This window comes from Condylura cristata, unplaced genomic scaffold (assembly GCF_000260355.1).
Source record: "Condylura cristata isolate star-nosed mole 26May11 unplaced genomic scaffold, ConCri1.0 scaffold00015, whole genome shotgun sequence".
Taxonomy (NCBI): Eukaryota; Metazoa; Chordata; class Mammalia; order Eulipotyphla; family Talpidae; genus Condylura; species Condylura cristata.
Window position 1 is genome coordinate 1,357,645 of NW_004567116.1, and position 16,958 is coordinate 1,374,602.

Genomic DNA, 16,958 nt, shown 5'->3' on the forward strand with positions numbered 1-16,958 from the left:
TGCGGTGGGGCGCCGGGCGGCCGAGCGCCCACGCCTGCTGATTGCAGAGGGGGCGGCCCGAGTGGGGGGGGCCCCGAGGTGGAGGTCTTGTGCCCGCCTCACCCGCCCTTCATCCCTTCACCCAGGCGGGCCGCGGGTCGCTATACTCCCTGAAGGCCACCCTGGAGGAGATGCCCTGCAACGACCCTACGGTGTGCCAGCTCCCTGTGTCCAAGAAAACATTGGTGAGTGTCGGGGCTCCTGAGACCCCCTGTACCCGGCTGAGCCTGGCCGCACTTGAGGTTATGGGCCAACTCAGAAGGTATTTGAGGGGGCAGCTACTCAACGCAGAGTCACATCCAGGGCCTGAGGACCAGAGACCAAGATGCTGTCAGAGGGCAGAGGGTCCAGGCTCAGGGCCTCCGTCCCTACTGGGGGCCGATGGCCGTGCAGGTGGCCCTCATCCGAGGGCCCTCTCCCTCTAGCCTGTCAAGGCCTTGCTCCCCTCCCAGTCTCCAGACTGGCTTCTTCCTCTCTCACCAGCTCTGCACCTTCGAAATCCTCAATGAGCTAGGGAAGCACGTGCTGCTGAGGCAGGACTGTGGCCCAGTGGATACCAAGATCACAGGTGCTTGGGCAGCTGAGGGTGCTGGGGCAGCTCAGGTTGGACTTCATTCGAGGTCCAGCCTTGATCTCATGTCTTTTCTGACCAGATGACAAAAACGGGACTTTGAGTTCAGTCCTTCCACTGTTGAACAACCCCCTGTCTCAGGTGAGGAACCGTCTCTGCTGGGGCTGCTGGCTGCAGCCTGAGGTCCCTGGCTACCCTGGTGTGGGGGTCTCTGGGGAGCTGGAGAAGGACTCCATGCATAGGTCTGTCTGCCTTTCCAGGACTTCACTGTCAAGATGGCCTCCATCTTCAAGGAGTTTGTTGTCACCTACAACCGGACATATGAGACGAAGGAGGGTGAGGACCCCGCCTTGGTTGTACCCACTCCAGTCAGATCAGGGTCTTCCCCCCAGCTTGGCTCTCGGGGAGGAAGGACACGAGGCAGAGCATCCTTTCAAGGACCCCCCAAATACCCAAGTTCTTGCCCACCTCCCCTGGCTAGGCTGCCACCTGGCCCTCTTCTGTCTGTTTTTTCTGGTTAGAAGCCAGGACTTCCTTTGTCGGGGCAGTGTGGGGCAGGACCGGGATGTGCCCAGCAGCCTTTCCCACAACTTCCTGTCTGGAGATGCCCTTCGGCACTCTGTTGGAGCTCTCACTTGCAGATCTGGCCCCCACCCCCCCTGTTCCAGGACATTGTTCTCCTTGTCAAGCTCAGACCTGACCTAGAGTCCACCTGTTCCCCAGAAAAACCGCTGCCGGTTAACCCCAAGTCCCCTCCTTTATGACCTGCCGGGATCTGAGCCCTCCTCTCCTGCTGCTTGGCCCTCAGAGGCCCAGTGGCGCATGTCCATCTTCATCAATAACTTGGTGCGGGCGCAGAAGATCCAGGCCCTGGACCGCGGCACAGCTCAGTATGGGATCACCAGGTTCAGTGACCTCACAGGTAGGGGTTGGTTGGAGCCCTGGTAGAGCCCAGGAGAGGCAGAGCCTGTTCTTGCGGCCATGGTCAGGCTGGCTTAGCAGAAGCTCCCCCCCCCCCAGAGGAGGAATTCCGCACCATCTACCTGAATCCGCTCCTGAAGGACAATGCAGGCCAGAAGATGCGCCGAGCACAGTCTGTTACTGATCCCGCCCCCCCTGAGTGGGACTGGAGGGAGAAGGGGGCTGTCACCAAAGTCAAGGACCAGGTTCGAGCCCCTCGGGAGGGCGGGACATGAGGCTGGCCGCGGGTTGGGCAGGCCCCACCCTGACCTGTGTCTCTTGCAGGGCATGTGCGGCTCCTGCTGGGCCTTCTCGGTCACAGGCAACGTGGAGGGCCAGTGGTTCCTGAAAGCGGGAGACCTGCTCTCCCTCTCCGAGCAGGGTGAGCATCCCGCTCCACCTGCCCACCCCTGGCCCAGCCCCTCCAGAGGGCTCCTCGGAACCGGCCTTCTGTCTCCTAGAGCTCTTGGACTGTGACAAAGTGGACAAGGCCTGTCTGGGCGGCTTGCCCTCCAACGCCTACTCGGCCATAAAGATCCTGGGTATGCACGGGGGTACACAGCAGGGGCTGGGGGGTGGACAGGAGTGAACTGAGTCCAGTCTTCACGTTGACCCTCAAGCATGTTGATTTTCAGGGCCTCGGTGGCTACATCTGTGAAATGGGCTCAGAGAGGAACTAGGTGCAAAGTCCTGGTGCAGAGCAGGGGTCTTGGTGTTTTGCTGTCTTTCTGGAACACTGCTACCTGTAGCAAGGCACCTCCCCCTCAAGGGGAGGCGTTGCCTAGTGGGCAGCTCACTTCTGCCCTGGCAGAAGGGTGAGGACTGAGGGCCACAGAGCTGTCCAGAGGCTGGTCTGGGAGCCTAGCGGGGGTCTGAGCTGCACAGGGAGCAGCTTGTCAGAGCAGGGCCCAGCAGCCACGGCGGGAGTCCCAAGACTGTGGGGGGAGCACACTCAGGTGGGAGTGGGGTTCCAGCATGGCCATGTACCTCGCTGCCCTGTAAGGTGCCCGCACTTCAATCGCTCCCTCTCTAGAACAAGGCCGTGTCTTAGGGGATGGCTGGGACCTGGGGTGGGTGAGGGGCCGAGCATGGCTTCTGGCTGCAAGAGGATGAGCAGGTGGTGAGTGGGACCACATTTTCCCTTCACCGCCACTGTCCCCAGGGGGGCTGGAGACGGAAGACGACTACAGCTACCAGGGCCACTTGCAGAGCTGCAGCTTCTCTGCAGAGAAGGCCAAGGTCTACATTAATGACTCGGTGGAGCTGAGCCAGAATGAGCAGAGTAAGTGAGGGGCGGTGAGGACGGGCAGGTGGGGCTGTGGCCTGGGTGCCCTGACACTGACCCTGTCCTGTCTCAGAGATGGCAGCCTGGCTGGCCAAGAAGGGCCCCATCTCGGTTGCCATCAATGCCTTCGGCATGCAGGTAAGACCCTGGCCCGTCCTTCTGCGGACTCCTCCCCCACTGCCTCTGGCCCCTACTCTTTATCCTCCACTCTCCCACCCCAGTTCTACCGCCACGGGATCGCCCACCCCCTGCGGCCCCTCTGCAGCCCTTGGCTCATCGACCACGCGGTGCTGCTCGTGGGCTACGGCAACCGTGAGTTCGGCTGATCCCCTTTGCCCTCCACATGCTCACAGGCTGGACCCCGGCATCTCAGACCCCTGGGGGTGGGCAGGGGAGTGCCTGGAGCCCTGTCCTCACTGCGGGCTGGGCACTGGGCCAGGCGGGAATCATCCATCCCCTCCATGGTGGAGGTGCTGTTCTGGACAGTAACATGCTGGGGGTCCAGGAGAGCGGTGGGTGGCTTTCTGCCCTTCCCCCACCCCTGGCACTTAGTAGCCTCCAGCAGACACGCATGGGGTTCGTAAGGCCTGATGCTCTGCACTGCACACTATTCCCCAGGCTCGGCCGTCCCCTTCTGGGCCATCAAGAACAGCTGGGGTGCTAACTGGGGCGAGCAGGTGAGTCTCGGGCTGGGCCCTGCTCCCCGCCGCCATCCTGCCCTGGCCTCTCACCATCCAACCCCTCTCACCCAGGGTTACTACTACCTGCATCGGGGATCTGGGGCCTGTGGCGTAAACACCATGGCCAGCTCGGCAGTGGTGGATTGAGGGCACCGCGTGGGACCTGGTGCTGGCCAGAGCAGACCCGTCACCAGCCAGGCTGCATGGCCAGGCCCTCGCCAGGAGCCACAGCCAGCTGAGGGATGGACACTGGGCACCTCAGGGTGAGCAAAGGGCATCAGACTAGGTGCCCCCCCCCCTGAAGTTCCCCAACCTTTGTTGAATTGTGGGAGCTAGGACTTGGGCGGGCGAAGAATGGTATCTCGGCAGCGAAGCTGGGCGAGAAGCCTGGGTCTGGATGAGGAGCAGGCAGGAAGGAAATCCTCCCGTCTCCACCCAGCAGCCCTCAGCAGGTTCTGGCTTCCCACCCCACTTCCCTCTGCCTGATGCTGTACATTTTCTGCTGCCCCTGGTTTGGGGCTGCCCCTTCCTCGATTAGAGAAACCTGTAACCACCCTGTTCTAACAGCAATAAAGAGGCTTTCTAGGCCCCAGTGTGATGTGACTGCTCAGCCCCGGGGCAGGGGTGTGGGGGCTGCGCTGGGGGAGCCCAGGTCGGGCAGCTGGCCCTGCAGCCTGAGGGCCCACCTTCTGCTCCAAGAACCAAAAGGAGAGGAAGAGGGGCCAGCGACGGGTCTTTATTGAGAAACACTGGCTGGCACTCTGGCCCCTGTGCCAAGGGATGGATGCGTCAGAGGTCACCCTCCTGTGCGGAGAACTGCGGTGGTCAAGGCTAGAGGTCAGAGGTCACTCTCCCCGTAGAGGGCACTGGAGAAGGCCACGTAGTCCAGGGCTCCTGCCGGAGCCCCGGAGCCCTTGTAGGGGGCCATGCGGCGGATGCAGTACTCGGCCTGCTCAGCCGGGAGCTCCCGCCGCAGCTCCTCGGGGGTGATGTAGTTCTGGGGGAGAGAGGTCGTGTGGGCCCCAGGTCCTGTTCCCTGCCTGCCAGCCCCCTTGGTCCCCCAGGACTCACCTTGTCTCCCGCCAGGATCTTGAAGGAGGCCACCACTTGCTCAGTCGTGTCTGTCTCGGCTGTCTCTCGGGTCATGAAGTCGATGAAGGCCTGGAAGGTCACCACCCCGACTGCATTGGGGTCCACCAGAGTCATGATTCGCGCAAACTCCACTTCTCCCTGTGGGGCCGGGACAGGGCATGTGGGCATGGGTGTGCGGGCCAGGAGAGCTGATGGCCCCTCCCGGTGACGGTCAGCCTTGGCCGGACGTTTCCCTACCCCCCACCCCACCGTAGACGTGTGCAGCTGCCTTAGTGAGCCCTGGCTTTGCGAAGCCCTTTGATTAAGCCGGTTGCTTCCTGCCCTAGGCAGCCACTCCTGTGGCCCTGTGGACCCCACCTTTTTTGCTGACCACTTTCCCAGACCACTTTGTAGTGCTGATTCTCAAGTAAAAATGCAAGTTCATGAGTCACAGAACTGGGTCCAAGGTCTAGCTATGTGTTGTCTGACCAAGTTAACACACTTCTAGGAGCTTTCGAAGGCCCCTGTGTAAAATGGGGTAATCCTGCCCCACACCAAAGGGAGGACTGAGGTAATAAGGGGGTTGTGTGGTGGAAGCCTCACAAAAGAGAGATATACTGAGAAGCCTCCTGGACGGCGTGGCCTTACCAGGTCGTAGCCCATGGAGATGAGGCAAGCCCGGAAGTCGTCAGGCTCCATCACGCCATTCCGCTTCTGCAGGGGGTGAGCAGGAGTCAGTCTCAGCACCCCGGCCTGCCAGCTGCCAGCCCACACCCCGCAGGGCGGGGCCCCTGCTGACCCGGTCAAAGTGGTTGAAGGAGGCCCGGAACTCGTTGAGCTGCTCCTGGCTCAGGCCCTTGGCATCCCGGGTCAGTACCTGGTTCTCCACCTCGTTGATGGTGCGGGCGATGGAGGTGAGCAGCTGCTCCCAGCCCACGCGGATGTGCTGGGAGGCAGGAGACCGGCCACTCAGTGGGCAGCTGTGCCTGGCCGCTAGCTCGGGCTCTGCTCCCAAAATGCAGTGTGTGGCCGTGGCAGGCCCAGCCCCAGCCCTGCCAGCCGCGGCCAGCTGAGCTGTGTCTCCATCTGGAGACAGCCTCCAGCCTGAGGGTTGGGTGAGTTACCGTGGACTAGGTATTGGTCAGCCCGCCATGGCCAGTCCCTGACTTTAGACAGGTCACGTTCCTTTGTGGGGGTTGGTACCCCTCTGGGTTCACTGGGGCACCCTTCTGGGCAGACAGGCCTCCCTGTCACGGGCGCACTCCCCCTCTTCACAGGGGGCGCCCCACCTCCATGCTGTAGGCGGTGTGCTTGTTGTCGAACACCAGGGCCTCCTGCAGCAGCTGCTGGCTGCCCTCCAGCCGGTCGATGTTGTCCTTGTAGTGGATGATGCTCTGCTCTTGCTGCCGCAGCCCGGCCATCTGCTGCTCCAGGGAGCCGGCCATCCCTGCCGCCAGGCGCCCCACCTCCTGCAGGGGAACCCCGGGCGGGATGAGGGCTCCCAGCGGCTTCAGACCCTCCCTCCCCCAGGCCAAGCTGTACCTCCACCTTCCCCTGGATCCAGGGCCCGACGGCATTGGCCTGGGCAGCAAACTGGCGCCGGAGTCTCTCGTTCACCTGCTGCCGTGCCAGCTCCTCCTGCAGCGTCTGGTCACGGCCGGGCACCAGCTTAAGGACCTGGGGAGGAGGGTGGTCACACCAGAGCCAGGCCGCTGCGGGGACATGGCTTTGAGGGGAGGTGGGCTGCAGCCCCTCAACAGGCCCTGCTGCTCTAGCTAAGCCGTCAGGGCTCTGGGCAAGCAAGCTATTGGGCACCACTTCCAAATCTGAGTGGGCCCAGTAGCCTCAGGGGTGATTACCAACTTAGGTGCTTTTGTAAAGAGACTTACACACACAAGATTCAATTAGACTTCACATCAGTCATGACGGGAAAATGCAGCTGTCTGACCATATTACCAGCAAGGCCAGGCCAGGCCAGGTCAGCCCGGGTAGGGAGGTGGCCAGTGCCGCGGGGAGTCTGTGGCCGGCCTCTGGTTCTCATCTTGGGGAGGTGTCTCGCAGGGGCAAGTGGGAGCCTGGGAGGGCAGCAGGAGCGCCCACCGTATCCCACTTGCTGTTGACGTCCTGGGGGCCGAGTGCGATGTAGGGGTTGGTGGAGCAGGGCCGCAGCCCGTAGGTCTGGCAGATCTTCTGGATCTCAGCCTGGATGCCCAGGAGGGCACCTCGCTCCCGGTCAGCCTCGGGCAGCGTGGCCTTGAAGTGCTCATGTGCCGTCATCAGGGTCTGGGGGCAACAGGTGAGAAGCGTCAGCCCGTGTCCCCCATTCCCGCTCAACAGGAAGGGCAGCAACATGCTCCGGGCCTTCCGCTGGCCTAGGCAGGTCTGGCTGAGGAATCCAGGCCTCCTGACTAGGGGAGAAAGGGGTACTGGGGTTTTCCTTCCCCCACGTGCCCTAGTGCCAAGGAATGACTGACGGGTTTAGGCCAGCGCCGCCGTCATCCCGCCCCTACACTGCGACTCCTTGTCCACCTGGGTCTCCTCCACTGAGTGCACCAGCCACACGTCCTGCAGGTCCTCCATGGCACCGTCCAGCCAGTTGTTGAAGGGGGCCGCCCGCCGTGCAAACTCCAGCTGCAGCTGGTCGATGGTCTCCAGAAGCTTCTCCATCCGCTAGGGGCCGCGAGGGTAGCGAGTCAGCAGGCCCCAGCAGACGCCTCACTGGGCTCCAGCCTGCAGCCCCAACCCCTGGCTCCCGCCCACCTCTAGTGCGTCACGTCTCCTCTGGGTCAGCATGCCCAGGCTGTCCCACTGGTCGCAGATAGCCTGGCAGCGGCTGTTGGCCGCGGCCGCCTGGTGGTAGCTGAGCTCACTAGGGGCGAGAAGGGGTCACTCGACTCCAGCCTGGATTCCTCCCAACTGCCCTCAGGGGTCAGAAGCTGCTGTTGCTGGTGAGGGACATACATGAGCCAGGGGAGGAGGGGGTTTGTCTAGAACAGGAGGGTGGCCCAGTGGGTTCCCTGGGAAAGGGTTCTCAGCTCCAGTCTCTGGAGGAATCTGGATGGAGCAGCGGGGCCTGGAGCTTCGGCTGGGGTTCTAAGAGGCAGGCTTACAGGATGAGGCCCTCGCGCCTGGAGAAAAGCTGAGGAGAAGATTCAGCTGGAGCTGTAGGGAGCTGCCAGGTTAGGGGCAGGCTGAGTGCCACTGAGGGACTGCAGATAGGGGAGGGTTAGGAGAGGAAGGGCGGGGGCAAGTGGTGATGGCGGGACAGGAGCACAAGGTGGAGATAACTCAGGAGAAAGAAGGGGCTTTAGGAAGGCAATGGGCGGGGCGGGGCTTGGGGTGGGGCGGGGCCACCCGCAGACCACGCCTACTTGAGCTCCTGGGCCAGCGCTGCGACGTGCTCCACGCGGTCCTGGTGCGCGGCCAGGTCACACTCGAAGGCGTCGTGGCGCCGCAGCATCGCCCGCACCTCCTCCAGCGAGGCGGAGTCGAAGTCGCGCTGGTTCAGCATCTCCTCCTTCCCTACTCGGAGAGAAGCCCGCGCAGCCAAGCCCATGCCGGGCGGCGGGAGCAGGGTGGTGTAGCCAGGCTGTGAGCCCAGCAGCTTCCTCACCTGTGATATTCAGGTGATAACACCTGCCTAGCCTGCTCTAGGGGCTGCTTGGAGTTGCTTGCATGTTAAAGCTAAGTTCCTTTTCTGGGGCATGACCGCAAAGTGACATGAGGGCCCACTGACCCTGCACTGGCCAGGGTGGACTTGGAGCAGTTTTGTTCATATTTCACCCAAAGACCCTCCCAAGACACAAGGCCACGGCTCCACGGCCCTCTCTCCGTTGCTCCCCAGTTTCCTCAGGGTCTGGTACTTTAGACCTCTGGCTATTTGTCAGATGGACGAATAATGGCAGATATTGGACAAAGGTTTTGAGAATGACAGTTGCCCTCATTTTGCAATCACACACTAACTGCGGCAGCGCCCACTGCATTTTGCAGAGACGGTAACTGAGACCTCAGGGTCACCTAAGTGGTCACGTACTTCGGGAATTATTGTCATATCCAAATACTGTTACTCTATGTCCATCAATCCGTTACTGCTGCCTGCCCATTATTTTTTACGCATGACTCACTTATTTGTAAGAGTAACACCCCCGGCAGAACACTGTTTTGACGGTATTTGGGCATCGATATACTTGGAGCACAACTTAAGTTATGATGTTAGAGTTGGGAACTGGCCTTGGAACACCTGTTCCAGATACAAATAAAATGCTCCGTGACTAAGCAGAGCAGACGTACAGAGGGTCAGGGCTGGAAGGGAGTTCGGGGCTGCTTTTACAAGAAACTGGCTCAAAGAGGGCCTAGGGACTTGACAGCAGAGCAAGTCAGGACGGGACTGGAGAGCCAATCAGAGGCTCTCTGGCAGAATGCCTACCCCACCTATGCAGGCCGGCCCAGCCCCCTTCTCTGGCAGTCAAGCCCCACGAGGTGTACCCACCCCGGGCCCAGGCTTCGTGCAAGGAGGCCTTCTGCTGGAACTTCTCAGCCAGGTGCTGGAGCCGCTGCAGGCGCTGGATCTCCGAGAGCAGCCAGTCCTCATACCCCTTCTCCACTTGCTCCAGCCCCTGCCACGCACTGGCGATGTCCTGTGGGGAAGGCAGACATGCCCTCCATCACGGGCTGCCCATCGTACAGACGGGAGCACAGAGTCCACGGTCACCTGGATGACCGGGCCGAGCCAGGGTGGGCTCCTCCCGGGTGGGAACCCCCCCCGCCCGGGCCCGCTCACCGAGACCAGCCTGCCCTCAGAGGGCATGAAGGCCGGCCGGTTGCTGAGGCGCAGCTTGGTCTGCAGCGTGTTGAAGTTGATCTCCAGCTGGCACTTCTCCTGCACGCGGGGGGGCTTGTGCAGGCGCCGGTAGTCCCGAAAGTCCTCCAGCTTGCGCTGCATGGCACTCATGCTGGGCTCGCCCACGCGGTTCTCCAGCCAGGGGACTGTACGGCGGATCCATTCCAGCAGCTGCCAGGGCAGCCGGAGAGCTCTGAGCCCACCTGCTGCCCATCCCCGCCTTCCACCCACACCCAAGGGCCCAGCCTCGGGCAGCGTGGAGGCGACCTCCACAACTATGAAGGGCAGTCAGAGTAGGAGGAGGAGGATTATTTGATGAGTGCTGGGACGGGTGAGGCTGGCACACAGCAAGGGGCCGAGGAACAGCCTAAATAGAATCCACAAAGGGGCCTCCCCCGTGGCGCAACAGGTCAGAGCACAGCACTGTGAAGCGACCCGCAGCCACTGCAGCAAGAGTTCGATTTCCAACTGGCTGGTGACCCATAGGGCACGGCAGACCTCTCCTCACCTGCCCGCTGCTCTGTTCCCCTCAGCAGTGTATTTCAATCAATCACCTGTTCTATGCCCCACTCTGTCCTGGTGAATCCTCTCACCCCCATACCTCTGGCCTGTACCCCAGTGCTTATATTCATAAATAAATACATCTTAAAAAAAAAAAAATCCACAAAGGGATCCTGGAGAGTGGGGGGAGTGAGAGTGAATCAGTGGTGAAAGGTCGGGGCGTGGCCAAGCAGAAGGGGTGTGGCCAAGCAGAGGGGCGTGGCCAAGCAGAGGGGGCGGGCAACAAAGGTGAAAAGAAGGCTGGAGGCTGGGGGAGGGGCTGGGGAACGTGGCTGTTCTGAGCAGAGTGCGGCTTTGCAGGTCCAGAGAGGGGCTACCGGCTTGGGAGAGCACAGGCCTGGGCAGGGAGGCACCCCGCTCTAGCTCACCTCGCTCGCCAGCTTCTCGTACTCCTCCATCAGCTTCTCATTTTCCTGGTTCACAGCCAGGACCTTGCAGATCCTGTTGGCAGCTGTCTCTGCCTGGGGTGGGAGAAGGCGGACAGGCTGGGCTCAAACAGGCCGTGGGACGCCCGGCCCAGCCTGTCTGTGAAGCCTGTGTCACCTGGTGCAAAGAGGGCAACGGAAGACGGAGCACACTTCCCAGGGTGCCCTGGTCCTGAGCTCCGCAAGGACTCAGCGTGTACCTCTGGGACAGCGGCATTCTCACCCATGTGCGGCCTGGCACCTCCGAATGTTGGGGTCCTCTGAGGTTGGGCCCCAGGTCCGTGAGCCCAGCCCAGGCAGCAGCAGTCTCGGCCCCTTACCTGCTCAGCCCCGGCGAAGGCGTGATAGAAGCAGGAGACATAGGTCATGATGGCCTTTTCATCAGGCCTGGGGGTGCTCACGATGTCTGCAGGACAGCAGTGAGGCATTTACTGACAAAAGCCAGGGGTGGAGAATGGGCCTATGCCCCCACTGGCAAAGAGCTCCCGCACAAAGGGAGGGGTGAAGCCAGAGCCCATGGCCAGCTCTTCAACCCCAGCTTCGTCCTCTTCCCTGAAGTCCTCGCTGATCACCCCAGGGCCCAGCAGCAGCGCTGTCCCCCCGCTCCCCATGGGTGGGGGCAACAGTCCACACTGCCTGGAAAGCACCCATTACTCTGGCTACTTGTCTACCTGTTCTCAGGTGCCTGAGCTCCTTGGGGACCAGAACACGTCTCATCCATCGGTGCCCACACAGGCATTTCACACAGACGCTCAGAAAATGTTTGCTGAGGCAACTGACTCAAGTCTGGCTGGGCTCAGGGAGCAGAGGCAGGCTGGACCCCCGAGGAGCTCCCAGCCTTGGGGAGCCAATGTGCTCCCAGGGAACCCAGTGACCCGGGAAAGGAGGCAGAGGGTAGAGCCAGTACCTAGGGGAGGGCAGTGGAGGCTGGCTCCGGGGGGGGGGGACGGGCAGGGACCGGAGAGGGGGTTCGGGAGAAGAAGGGGCTTCTGACCAGGCAGCAGGGGAGGGGTGGCACCTTCTGCATCCAGCATCTTGGGGATGTCCAGATATTTCTCTGCCACCTCGAAGGCGGTGTTCAGGTTGCCGATGGGGTCATCCTAGAGGGGGATGAGAGGAAACGGGGACGGTCAGCTGAGGCAGAGTTGGGGAGCCAGGGCTGGGGGTGTGGAGGCCAACCTTGCGCAGTCGGGCGTAGTCAATGAGGTCGGGGCGGTGTCGGTGGATGAGAGCGCAGAGGGCCAGGCCGTCCTTCCAGCTGGACAGAGAGGGGGCGGGTCAGACCCGGCTCCAGTGCATGCCTGGTCGTACCCTCACCCGGGGGCACCCCCGTCAGGGTGGCCCCATCTGCACAAGGAAGGAAAGCCCAAATCCTCAGGTGGCATTTGCGACCCTCCCTTACGATGCAGACTCTGCTCCTAGCTCCTTGCTCTCCCTCACACACCCGTGCGGGGCCGCACTGACTCCTGCATGCTTTCAGCCTCTGTCTGCTTGCACGGCTCCCTCAGGCCAGAATGCCTCGCCAGCCATGGCTCACAGACTCCCTCCTCCCGATTCTCTCTAACTCTCCTGGGTTCCATTTTGACATTGACCGAACGCTCTTATTTTCACTCCAATGGCAGGAGCGTCCCGTGACCTCCACTCCCGGGGGCCTGTGACGGGCCAGCAGCCTGGCTGGGCCTGAGCGTGTGTGCCCAGGCAGACCTGGTGTGGAAGTTCTGCACATTCACGTTGCGGTAGGGAGCTGTCTTCCGCTGGCACCACAGGAGCAAGCCCTCCTTGGCCGAGGTTTCTGGGGGGCGTGGGGGGCCGTGTGAGTTGGGGGGGTCTGAGGCAGCCCTCACACCCCACCTGCTGTACCCCCACTCACCCTCCACAGAGATGTCCTGGATGGCAAAGCGGAGGATGATGGTCCAGATCATGCCCAGGGTCATTTTCAGGTTCCCATCCACAATCTCTGCAGGGTAGGAGCAAGGGTCAGCCAGGCCTCGTGGCTTTCCCTGCTCCACCATCTGGCCCTTGTTCCCACCGCAGGGATGGACTGAGTGGGTGCTTAACAAACAACTGTGGTAACTTAGAGGTGACTCGTGACAACTGCCAGGGGCCAGGTAGGTGCCAGCACCCCAATGCACCTGCTTCCTACAGCCCCTCCTGTGAGGTACAGATGGTTACCCAGGATGAGGAAACCGAGGCTACAGAGGTACATGGGGAGGTCAGGAACGACCCCACGCTCTCCCCATGTCGCCTCCTGCCACCTCCTACCTTCGGCACCGATGGACACCAGCTTCACCCCCTTGCTGGCGATGAAGTCCAGGGCCTTGTTGACGTTGGCGATTCTGTGGAAGCGCATTTTGCCTTTGTCTGGCCTGGGCAGCCGCTCGCCTGGGTGACAAAGGTCATGAGAGGCAGTAGAAGATGTCCTCTCACCCACCCCTCCTTCACCACGTCCCCTTGGGGGCACTCTGCTGCCAAACTCCCCTCACTCTCCCCAGTCCCCCAGTTCTTTGGGGCCCCGGGCACTGATATGCCTCCCTCACCTGAGATGACCTCCAGGAGTAGCATGAGTTTGAGGCCGTTGCGGAAGTCGTCCTCGATGTTCTCGATCTGGGTGCCGGCCTTGCGCAGGTGCGAGTTACACCAGGCAGTGAAGGTCTGGGGGGCAGGGCAGAGCTCAGACCTGGTCCGGAGCGGGGGGGAGGGGGGTGTTGGGGGGGGCAGTGGAGTCGTCCAGCTCGGTCCATGCTCTGGGGTCAGGTAGAGCTGAGAGATAGGAGCTGAGAGCTGCACCCAGTTCACCCTCATTTTTGCATCTGGGGCCAGCCCCTTCCTCCGTCTGAGCTTTAGTTCTGGAAGAGCAAAACTGGGGCCCATACGCCACACAGTTTGGACTTGGGGTCCCTCGCTGCCAGCGCTCCAGCCTTGGCTAGCCTTCAGCACTGGAGACAGCCAAAAATTATAGAGCAGACACTCCAAAGTGGGGCCTCTGGGCATAGCCCAGGCAGGCCGCCTTTCGAAAGTCTGCTCCACTCTGGACGAGCCCATCTGGCTCCCATGGTCCTGCCTGAGGGCTGGGTCAGCTCTGGACAGGGTGGGCAGACAGGCAGCTCTGGGCAGGGCCTGCGTGGGGTTGGAGTTGGGGCATTCTTTCATTTGACTCCATTTTTCTTTTTTTTTTAAAGATTTATTTTTTTATACATATAGAACTGGGGTATGTATCTCACTGCAGGGGCAGTGAGAGGCTTCACCAGAGACAGAGTGGGGAGCAGAACAGGCAGATCGACGAAGTACACTGCTGAGGGGAGCAGCGTGCGGATCAGGAGAGGTCTGCTGTGCCGTGTGGGTCAGTTCCAGGGCAGGTGGGGATCGAACTCATGCTGCAGTGGCTTTAGCTTCTGAGTGCTGTGCTTTAACCTGCTGTGCCACCAGGGAGGGCCCCCATTTATCTTTTTAAAGATGTATTTATTTACATATACAGAACTGGGGTACTGGCCAAAGGTGTAGGAGCAGTGAGAGGCTTCACCAGAGACAGAACGGGGAGCAGAACAGGCAGATGGACGAAAGACACTGCTGAGGGGAGCAGCGGGAAGACAGGAGGGGTCTGCTGCACCCTGTGGGTCACTCCCTGGCGGGGGATCAAACTCTAGCTTCGCGGTGCTGCGTCCTGACCCGCTGCGCCACAGGGAGCTCACTTGCCTCTTACAGAGAGGGGCCCTCTCTAAAGGAACTCTCGCTCAAAGTCGTGTCTGAAGCGTGCCGGGAGACACTAGAGTTGGGGAATCTAGGGGAGATTTCCAAACAGGGCGGGGATGGTGGGGGGTGCTAATACTTGACGGCAGCTGTGATGGAACAGCAGGGTAGGGCAGGCGAGAAATGGTTGCTAGGTTTGTGGGGCGTCAGCTCTCCGGGCACTGCTGAATGAGGCTGGCGGTGGGGGCATACGTGCTGAGAGGCCGGCCGGAGGGGCGACAGGAGCCAGGTCATGCACGTCTGAGGCCCTAAGCCGGGGCATCTGAACTTGATCCTGAGGGCGGCAGGGAGCCGGGAGCTTTCAGATGGACTGGCAGGCTGTTTGGGAAGTCCCTGCTGTTGCGGAGTGGAGGCAGAAGCTGGGCCCAGCAGAATGGAGAGGTGTAGGGGCCAGGATGGGCGCCAGGGAGGGGATGGGCAGGATCAGGTGGACGAGACAGAAACTTCTGTGCTCGTCCCCTGACACCTAAAACAGCGTCTGGCCTGCTGTGAGACTCCTTGAGAAACACTGAGCAAGCGTTTCTGAATGAGATTGAATGCAGAGGACTTGAGTTGGGCAGGGGAGACTGTGCCCAGCAGGGAGAGCTGGGATGGGGCGGGGCTAGTGCCCCCCCAAAGGTGCTCATCACATGGTGGTAAGAAGTGACTGGAACCGAGGTTAGCAGGGGTGCTGACTGGGCTTGGGGCGAGCACTGTGCAGCCCCGGGGTGACAGATGAGATAGGTGGCTGCGACTCTGGTCAGAGGTGGTTATAGACAAAGGCGTTTTGCAGGGACATGTGGCCCTGGACCGGGAGAGCCTGGGCGGGCGGGGTGAGGGTAGCTGTGGTCGCAGAGCAGATGGCGCTGGAGCCAGGGGCGGGGATGCCGTCACGGGGAGGCCGCTGAACCACAGTCCTGCGCCCAGACAGGTGCAGGAGAAGCCTGCGGAAGGCTTGTCGGTTGCCTGAGGCACCCCAGCCCAGTCAGCTGAGCCTCCCAGTCCCTGGGTCATCTTCTGTCATCGTCTAACCCAGCAGAAGCACTGCGATTCTAAATCTGGGTTCTCAGATCCTACAAATTCCACCAAACACCCCTGTTCCCTGTCCTTTCCTGGGGTCCTAGCTGTTGGCAAATGCTGAGTGGGGCCCAATGTGATGCCATGGCAATACCCCGAGCTCCTCCACCACAGCCTGCCTTTTTCCAGAACTTCCTCCCTCCCGCTGGGGTCACTTTCTTTCTTGGGAACCCAGGTGTCCTGCCCCCTCCTTTTGGGAAAGTCTGGGTGTGAAACTAGGTCAGGGAGCCGAGGGCTGAGAGCCCTGCCAGGCTGAGAGCCCTACCAGGCTGGCCTGGCAGCAGTAACCCATGTGCCCTCTCCCCAGCTCCCCCATTGCGCTGCCTCAGCACAAAGTGTCCATCTGGCCAGAGTCAGGTTACTGCAAGGGAACCCAGGGCTCCCCTTCTCCCAGACCTCTTGACCTTTTCTGCCTACTCAGGGTCCCTAGGGAGGGGCGGGTATGTGGGTAGAAGTCTCAGTAGGGCAAGCAAAGGGCAAAGATTCTCAGGTTGAGGGTCCTGTTTTTGGGTCTGATTTGGGTCCTACCTTTCCCCCTTTCTTGGCCTGTTTCCTCGTTTGACAATCAGGAGAGAGACTATGGACACTGCTGGGGAGACAGCTGCAAGGATGCACGTCCTCCTAGAGGGTCTGGGAATATTTAACTGGGGCGGGGGCATGGGGAGAATATTCTTCCCCAACCCCAAGCCGGATCTCCTGGGCACTGCCCAACCGAGTTCACCAGCAGAAGTGGGGCAGTGGGCCAGGGGCGAGAACCCCGGGGATAGGGACCCCAGGAACTTTTTATCATCCTAAGCCCCTCCCCACCCTCCCTCTCTTTCGGATAGCTGAAGGCTGAGGGCAGAGCCTGGGCTGGGGAGCGACTGGGTTAAGGCAGCGTTGCTGGGATGCCGGACCCTGGCTCCTCAGGCCGGGCTTTTGCTATTGCAAATGGACAAACACTCACTTTCCGCTGCTGCTTCTCCCAGGCCGGGTCCAGCAGCAGGTCGCGGTCCCAATCTTCCTCTTGTTCCATGTACTCGCTGCCCACGCTGCCCGCGAGGGGCCCCTCCCCGGCCCTCAGACCCTCGGGCTGCAGAACCATCCTCCTCCCGCTCAGGGTGGGGCTCGGCGCTGTGGGGCACCCGGGCTGCTGGGACACCCAGGCTGCTGCATTAAGTAGGGTCCAGGCCAGCCCCGGATCGGATTCGCTCTAAATATGGGGGCGGAGGGTGGGGCCGGATAGGGGCGCGGGCGCTTGGGTCCGGACCAAGCAAGAGGTTGCCTTGAGAGCGGGCAACTGCAGATTTTGGGGGACCCTGAGGTGAATCTCGCGGAGGAGGCCCGGGGTTCGCTCTGTGGCTCCACCTCTTGGTGCTGTGTGACCTCAGGAAAATCACGGGCCCTCTCTGAGTCCTCCCTCGAATGTACCAGGGAGTGGCGATAATAGCGGTGCAGGCGCTCGAGAAGCAGCCCGTTGGGGCTCCTCCAGACCCTCCACCTGCGCCATGCTGGAGGGAAACCGGGAGTCCTATCCCCATTTTACTGCGAGACACAACGAGGTGCTGAGCTGTTTTGAGCGTTTTCTGGGGTGATGCAACGAGCGTGTGGCTCCCGGCCAGCTGGATGGGCCCAGCAGGGCTATTAATATCGGGGCGGCCGCGGGGCGGTGAGCAGGAATGTGCTGAGCAGGGAAACCCCGACGCCGGACAGCGAGCGCCACTCAGGCCAGCGGGCCGGAACC

The 16,958-nt window shown here is 61.4% G+C and overlaps 2 protein-coding genes across 2 annotated transcripts; one reads left to right on the forward strand and one right to left on the reverse strand.

The window, feature by feature from the left end:
* The first annotated feature begins 103 nt into the window (after positions 1-103).
* On the forward strand, positions 104-3,699 carry CTSF (cathepsin F). The gene is made up of 13 exons (XM_012725508.1): positions 104-224; positions 523-607; positions 693-751; positions 871-946; positions 1,419-1,532; positions 1,631-1,776; positions 1,856-1,952; positions 2,032-2,112; positions 2,733-2,852; positions 2,929-2,993; positions 3,077-3,167; positions 3,474-3,532; positions 3,608-3,699. The coding sequence occupies exons 1-13, from the start codon at positions 171-173 to the stop codon at positions 3,680-3,682; spliced, it is 1,122 nt and encodes a 373-aa protein (XP_012580962.1). The 5' UTR covers positions 104-170; the 3' UTR covers positions 3,683-3,699.
* Positions 3,700-3,797: 98 nt separating this feature from the next.
* On the reverse strand, positions 3,798-16,423 carry ACTN3 (actinin, alpha 3). Its single transcript, XM_004682588.2, has 21 exons — positions 16,182-16,423; positions 12,970-13,084; positions 12,695-12,814; positions 12,303-12,389; positions 12,137-12,224; positions 11,612-11,690; positions 11,451-11,532; positions 10,753-10,838; positions 10,376-10,468; positions 9,387-9,617; positions 9,096-9,243; positions 7,978-8,128; positions 7,367-7,475; positions 7,136-7,276; positions 6,707-6,889; positions 6,149-6,283; positions 5,896-6,075; positions 5,406-5,552; positions 5,255-5,320; positions 4,607-4,765; positions 3,798-4,532 (listed from the first exon to the last, which is right to left on the reverse strand). Exons 1-21 carry the CDS (start codon positions 16,317-16,319, stop codon positions 4,374-4,376), a joined length of 2,697 nt encoding a protein of 898 aa, XP_004682645.1. The 5' UTR covers positions 16,320-16,423; the 3' UTR covers positions 3,798-4,373.
* Positions 16,424-16,958: the final 535 nt, after the last annotated feature.